At 51.3% G+C, this 7,493-nt stretch overlaps 1 protein-coding gene across 1 annotated transcript in view; it reads left to right on the plus strand.

Annotated features, from left to right (window-relative positions):
- The first annotated feature begins 2,407 nt into the window (after positions 1-2,407).
- Positions 2,408-7,493, plus strand: part of LOC123745882 (uncharacterized) — a 210,830-nt gene continuing 205,744 nt past the window's right edge. Inside the window, exons 1-4 of the mRNA XM_069317747.1 lie at positions 2,408-2,419; positions 2,702-3,372; positions 4,129-4,607; positions 7,455-7,493. The exon at positions 7,455-7,493 is cut by the window's right edge and continues 33 nt beyond it. Of these exons, the coding sequence (XP_069173848.1) occupies positions 2,408-2,419; positions 2,702-3,372; positions 4,129-4,607; positions 7,455-7,493 (1,201 nt within the window). The remainder of the gene's footprint in view (positions 2,420-2,701; positions 3,373-4,128; positions 4,608-7,454) is intronic.

Here is a 7,493-nt window from a genome sequence, read left to right on the forward strand (position 1 = left end):
CTCTGCTCGCTCTAACTCTTGAATTGGTCGTGTACACGCTAAGTGAAGGCCTTCAGGACAACAGAGTACCACCATCCCATGAACAAATCCACTAGGGCCGTGACGAAGATTCGAACCTGCGTGCGAGAGCATCCCAGATGCTGCCTTAATCGACTGAGCTACGACATGGTCAAAAGGAGTTGATGTCTCTGGAGTCTTGGAGGAGTCTTGTCAATCCGTTCCCGGGTACTCTCGGCGCCCGGTGATGTCAAAGGTCTTCCTCTATGCCATCATGACCTTTGACCTCCTATGAAGGTCACGTGACATGTAAAGCATCTTCGTTTTCTACGACGTCTGAACCGTGTCAGGTGCCATTTTGTTTGACTAAAATATTTCACTAAATCATAGCTATAACCTGGTAATGTGATTACACACATTTATATAGTCTACTAAATTATATATTCTCAGTCCTGCATTCTGGTTGTGGGTGGGACTCAGAGACAGCAGAGTGGTGGTGTGTGTGTGTGTGTGTGTGTTGTGTGTGTGTGTGTGTGTGTGTTGTGTGTTGTGTGTGTGTGTGTATGTGTGTGTGTGTGTTGTGTGTGTGTGTGTGTGTTGTGTGTGTGTTGTGTTTGTGTTTGTGTTGTTTGTGTTGTGTTGGGTGTGGGTGTTGGGTGTGGGGGTGTGTTGTGCTGTTGGTGTGTGTGTGTGTGTGGGTGTGTGGGTGTGTGTGTGTGTGTGTGTGTGGTGTGTGTGTGTTGTGCTGTTGGTGTGTGTGTGTTGTGCTGTTGGTGTGTGTGTGTGTGTGGGTGTGTGTGTGTGTGTGTGTGTGTGTGTGTGTGTTGTGCTGTTGGTGTGTGTGTGTGTGTGTGTGTTGTGCTGTTGGTGTGTGTGTGTTATGGGTGTTTGTCTACACCTCTTCCTCTTCCTTCACTTCCCTCCCTCTTTCCTTCCCTCTCTACTTCCTTCTCATCCCTTCTGATTTCTCGCCTCACCTCTTCTCCCCTTTTTCCTCACCCCTGCTTCTCTTCCCCAAACCACCACTACCAACCCTCCTCCTCCTCCCCTTCCGCCGCCGCCTCTACTGATTTACCTAGAAAGTATAGCACTATTACACTCTTGATATATCACACAAATAAAATATTATACCGCTCGAGAAGTTCACCAATTAATATTTCCTCAATAGAAGCGTCGCTGGGTCGGTATTCCGGCCTCCGCCACACCCACCTTATGAGAATTCTTAACATATTTCGCTAAGCTCGGCTCGTAATTTGACGGAAGCTGCCCTTGACCGCCATGTTTAAAATCTTTAAGACGACGCTGTTTTCCTTGTATTTACAGAAGGGGGTCGTTATCTGGTTTTAATACTGAATTGATTGTGCTGTTGTAATCGTTATGATGATTGCCGTTGTAATTAATGATGATTAATGATTAATGAAAATGAATACATTTTATTACTATGTTGCTGAGCGAAGTAGTAGTCTTTGCTCTCGCTTGTCGCATGTCAATTGGTTCTTATTGCTGACATTGGTTGGTTCAGCACAGTCTTATTCAGCAATCTTCAAAATCATTTAACAGTTCTAGGCTCGTCTTCTTCAAATTATTTCTTTCACTGTCACTTCACTGTGTAATACAAATGTAAAGTAACTTATTCATATGTATATATATTTTACACAGAAATCACAATTGCGTGATGCATCAAATGAACCCTGGTTTGTGCCTCGGAGAGGCTGCAGGATCCAATAAGTTCAGTAGAACGGTTTCAACTCCTTTTTGACCATGTCGTAGCTCAGTCGATTAAGGCAGCGTCTGGGATGCTCTCGGGCGCAGGTTCGAATCCTCGTCACGGTCCTTGTGGATTTGTTTATATATTGTACTCCTAATGAATTCTGGTGTATGAAATTGTATCAGTAAACTTCCTATAAGTTCCTAGAGAACTTGTAATTAAGAAAAAAAAGGAAAGTTGAAGGTACATTACTCAAGCGCAGATGATCTTGATCTTAAAGTTAATTGTATTAGGAAAACTCCTAAGGTCGTATTATTGTATTAGGTCGTACATTTGAAGCGTTTTCATTAGATAAGTGAATTGGTTTGATGAAAATGAACTGTGATCTGTGACCACCAAGTGCTGTCGGGTCGTTGGGGATATAGCCTCGACTAAGAGTGACTTTTGTACAGTCAGTGTGGTCAGGTGGTCGGAGTTCTGTGCTCGCCAGCGGGGTTTCAGCTCTTGGGAGACCAAGATTCGAACCCTTTCATGAGGAAGAGTTTTCCCTATATATATAATATATGAGCATTTGAATTTAAAATGGCCTTCAGTCTCCAAAATTTACATGTAGAAATTACATTAAACAAAAGAAACTCGTCATTCATCATTTGCAACTGAGAAGAAATGCATGTTTTTTTTCCCCCAGTTGGCGGTCAGAGAATGGACATTTTGGTGCGTGAGCAGACCATGGTCCCTGGAGCGTGGTCCGTGGTCTAGTCGTGCGGCATAATGGCCCTCCCCGGACCACCCCATGCCCTGAAACTCAGAATTTTGAGACTGTGGTGGCAGCCAGGAGGCTTTTGTGGTCGGGGCAGGAGATTGGAGATGGGGGCGGGCTAGGTCTTGTCAGGAGGTCGTGGATAGGGAAATATATGGGTAGGACACCTAGATGAGGAGCTGTGGGGAAGGATATTGGATAGTATTTAGCTCCCCTGCAATGTGAGGGCTGGGAAGGACGTGGAGCCCCCGCCCGACGGTCCTGGAGCCCCCGCCCGACGGTCCTGGAGACCCCGCCCGACGGTCCTGGAGTCCCCGCCCGACGGTCCTGGAGACCCCGCCCGACGGTCCTGGAGACCCCGCCCGACGGTCCTGGAGACCCCGCCCGACGGTCCTGGAGTCCCCGCCCGACGGTCCTGGAGACCCCGCCCGACGGTCCTGGAGACCCCGCCCGACGGTCCTGGAGCCCCCGCCCGACGGTCCTGGAGCCCCCGCCCGACGGTCCTGGAGCCCCCGCCCGACGGTCCTGGAGCCCCCGCCCGACGGTCCTGGAGCCCCCGCCCGACGGTCCTGGAGCCCCCGCCCGACGGTCCTGGAACCCCCGCCCGACGGTCCTGGAGCCCCCGCCCGACGGTCCTGGAGCCCCCGCCCGACGGTCCTGGAGCCCCCGCCCGACGGTCCTGGAGCCCCCGCCCGACGGTCCTGGAGCCCCCCGCCCGACGGTCCTGGAACCCCCGCCCGACGGTCCTGGAGCCCCCCCGCCCGACGGTTCTGGAACCCCCGCCCGACGGTCCTGGAACCCCCGCCCGACGGTCCTGGAGCCCCCGCCCGGGTATCCGCTCTTACCTCGGCTCTGGAGTCGTCCCCAACACTTCCAGGATCATAAAGCTGCGTAATTTGAATTTGAGGTTCGTGGAGCCCCTTTGCCGAGTGCGAGATTAGGATAAGTAGGCAGGGAACGCAAGGTAGGGAGTGAGGAGTGAGGGGAGAATAGGATGGTAGAGAGGGGAGGGTGATAGAAAGGTGTGGAGAGGGAGGGGGAGTTAGGATAGAGAGGAGGGTGGATAGGGGATAAAGGAATGTAGATTATACATAGTGGGAAGGATAAGGTAAGGAGAAGATAAAGGTGGAGAGATAAGGGAAGGATTCATCTTGAAGTGGTTTTAATAAATGTATTGATAAAATCATTGACTTGTAAGTAGTAGGGAAAATGTAATGTGTAATTTAAATGGAGTAAAGGTAATTTAGGGTAAAGCACCAAGCCATTACGACTATATACCACTTAGTACAGGGGTCAGGATAAGGATTTGGGATGGGACGTGGGGAGAGGAATGGTGCCCAACCCACTTGGACGGTCGGGGATTGAACGCCGATCTACATGAAGCGAGACCGTCACTCTACCGTCCACCCCAAGTGGTTGGGTAAGGAGTTGGGAACAAAGGTAGTCATCCCAGTGAGCAGTTTAGCTGTCCTTCACAGGAACTTTTGCTGGTGATCTACGGCTCCTGATGACCCTTATTGACCTAAGGTCAATCAGGGTCTGATTACCTTCCGTGACCTGGTCTTATTTGGCTGATTAGCTGACCTTGTCATATCTAGCCTGGCTGTCAGACCCGACCTTGCCATATCAGGCCTGGCTGTCAGACCCGACCTTGCCATATCAGGCTGTCAGACCCGACCTTGCCATATCAGGCTGTCAGACCCGACCTTGCCATATCAGGCTGTCAGACCCGACCTTGCCATATCAGGCTGTCAGACCCGACCTTGCCATATCAGGCTGTCAGACCCGACCTTGCCATATCAGGCTGTCAGACCCGACCTTGCCATATCAGGCTGTCAGACCCGACCTTGCCATATCAGGCTGTCAGACCCGACCTTGCCATATCAGGCTGTCAGACCCGACCTTGCCATATCAGGCTGTCAGACCCGACCTTGCCATATCAGGCTGTCAGACCCGACCTTGCCATATCAGGCTGTCAGACCCGACCTTGCCATACCAGGCTGTCTGACCTGACCTTGCCATATCAGGCTGTCAGACCCGACCTTGCCATATCAGGCTGTCTGACCCGACCTTGCCATATCAGGCTGTCTGACCCGACCTTGCCATATCAGGCTGTCAGACCCGACCTTGCCATATCAGGCTGTCAGACCCGACCTTGCCATATCAGGCTGTCTGACCTGACCTTGCCAAACCGTAGTTTGGGTCCATTAAATCTCTTCTCGCCTTGTTTATCGTACAATTAAACTCGCGAGAGGGTTGTTGGGACCTTAACTACGTGGCAGTGGTAGAGGCATTGTCCCCCCTCCCCCCCAGTGGTGTAGTGTTGTTCTGGTGGCACCTGTGGTGTAGCTTGTTGTACTGGTGGCACCTGTGGTGTAGCTTGTTGTACTGGTGGCACCTGTGGTGTAGCTTGTTGTACTGGTGGCACCTGTGGTGTAGCTTGTTGTACTGGTGGCACCTGTGGTGTAGCTTGTTGTACTGGTGGCACCTGTGGTGTAGTGTTGTTCTGGTGGCACCTGTGGTGTAGCTTGTTGTACTGGTGGCACCTGTGGTGTAGCTTGTTGTACTGGTGACACCTGTGGTGTAGCTTGTTGTTCTGGTGGCACCTGTGGTGTAGCTTGTTGTACTGGTGGCACCTGTGGTGTAGCTTGTTGTACTGGTGGCACCTGTGGTGTAGCTTGTTGTACTGGTGGCACCTGTGGTGTAGCTTGTTGTACTGGTGGCACCTGTGGTGTAGCTTGTTGTTCTGGTGGCACCTGTGGTGTAGCTTGTTGTACTGGTGGCACCTGTGGTGTAGCTTGTTGTACTGGTGGCACCTGTGGTGTAGCTTGTTGTACTGGTGGCACCTGTGGTGTAGCTTGTTGTACTGGTGGCACCTGTGGTGTAGCTTGTTGTTCTGGTGGCACCTGTGGTGTAGCTTGTTGTACTGGTGGCACCTGTGGTGTAGCTTGTTGTTCTGGTGGCACCTGTGGTGTAGCTTGTTGTACTGGTGGCACCTGTGGTGTAGCTTGTTGTACTGGTGGCACCTGTGGTGTAGCTTGTTGTACTGGTGGCACCTGTGGTGTAGCTTGTTGTACTGGTGGCACCTGTGGTGTAGTGTTGTAGTGGTGGCACCTGTGGTGTAGTGTTGTACTGGTGGCACCTGTGGTGTAGCTTGTTGTTCTGGTGGCACCTGTGGTGTAGCTTGTTGTACTGGTGGCACCTGTGGTGTAGTGTTGTACTGGTGGCACCTGTGGTGTAGCTTGTTGTACTGGTGGCACCTGTGGCGTAGTGTTGTACTGGTGGCACCTGTGGTGTAGTGTTGTACTGGTGGCACCTGTGGTGTAGTGTGTTTTACTGGTGGCACCTGTGGTGTAGCTTGTTGTACTGGTGGCACCTGTGGTGTAGCTTGTTGTACTGGTGGCACCTGTGGTGTAGCTTGTTGTACTGGTGGCACCTGTGGTGTAGCTTGTTGTACTGGTGGCACCTGTGGTGTAGCTTGTTGTACTGGTGGCACCTGTGGTGTAGCTTGTTGTACTGGTGGCACCTGTGGTGTAGCTTGTTGTTCTGGTGGCACCTGTGGTGTAGCTTGTTGTACTGGTGGCACCTGTGGTGTAGCTTGTTGTACTGGTGGCACCTGTGGTGTAGTGTGTTGTTCTGGTGGCACCTGTGGTGTAGTGTGTTGTACTGGTGGCACCTGTGGTGTAGTGTGTTGTTCTGGTGGCACCTGTGGTGTAGTGTGTTGTACTGGTGGCACCTGTGGTGTAGTGTGTTGTTCTGGTGGCACCTGTGGTGTAGTGTGTTGTACTGGTGGCACCTGTGGTGTAGTGTGTTGTACTGGTGGCACCTGTGGTGTAGTGTGTTGTTCTGGTGGCACCTGTGGTGTAGTGTGTTGTACTGGTGGCACCTGTGGTGTAGTGTGTTGTACTGGTGGCACCTGTGGTGTAGTGTTGTACTGGTGGCACCTGTGGTCTAAACGCCTACACCTATCGTAGATCTAAGTCTAAAATAATCTAAAAATTATTGCAAATGGACCTAACGTTTAGTGGGGATAAGTGAAGCATACTGTACTTTATACACGGAAGAAATAGTATAGTGGCTTATGAGAACGTAGGACATTAAGTATACCAGATCAATGATTACAATGATAGTACTCCACAGTGGTCGTACTATATAATGATAGTACTCCACGGCGCCGTTGAGACGGGGTGGGTGGACCTGCTGCATGGGTAACACCTTCTCCCCCCGTATCAACCTACCCTGGCTTTGCGCCCTGGAGAAGCCACTTCAGACCGACAACCAGAGCGCAACTCCATAGTCTCCTGAGACTGATGGATGCCTACTATTACTCCTGAAGGATAGTACTTCACAATGGTAGTGCTCCACAATGATGGTACTGGAGTACTGTTATGTGCTTACTGGTGCTCTCTCGTCTGGGGTTTCACCCTCTGCTCACCCCCCGTCTAAGGCAAGGGAGATATTGAAGAGGATATACACACAAAGATCTTTACTGGTGTTATGAATACAGTAAAATGTGTAAATTGCTGGGACCACCTTAGGGTAGGCAGCGGCTCCCTCTGATGCAAACACTGCAGAGAGGAAGAGACAGGGAGAGACAGGGAGAGACAGGGAGAGACAGGGAGAGACAGGGAGAGACAGGGAGAGACAGGGTGAGACAGGGTGAGACAGGGAGAGACAGGGTGAGACAGGGTGAGACAGGGAGAGACAGGGAGAGACAGGGAGAGACAGGGTGAGACAGGGTGAGACAGGGAGAGACAGGGATGAGACAGGGAGAGACAGGGAGAGACAGGGAGAGACAGGGTGAGACAGGGAGAGACAGGGTGAGACAGGGTGAGACAGGGAGAGACAGAGAGGAGCCAGACAGAGGAGACAGAGAGAGAAGAGAGAGAGAGAGAGAGCGCCAACCAGCCAGTCATAATCTATGCATGAAAATTACTGGAACGTCAGAATTATTTACATAATTAAATCACTGATTGGTGTGCGACACAGTGTTGGAAGGTCACACAGTTATCACACCCATGGTCATAG

The sequence above is a fragment of the Procambarus clarkii genome, chromosome 88, assembly GCF_040958095.1.
Source record: "Procambarus clarkii isolate CNS0578487 chromosome 88, FALCON_Pclarkii_2.0, whole genome shotgun sequence".
Taxonomy (NCBI): Eukaryota; Metazoa; Arthropoda; class Malacostraca; order Decapoda; family Cambaridae; genus Procambarus; species Procambarus clarkii.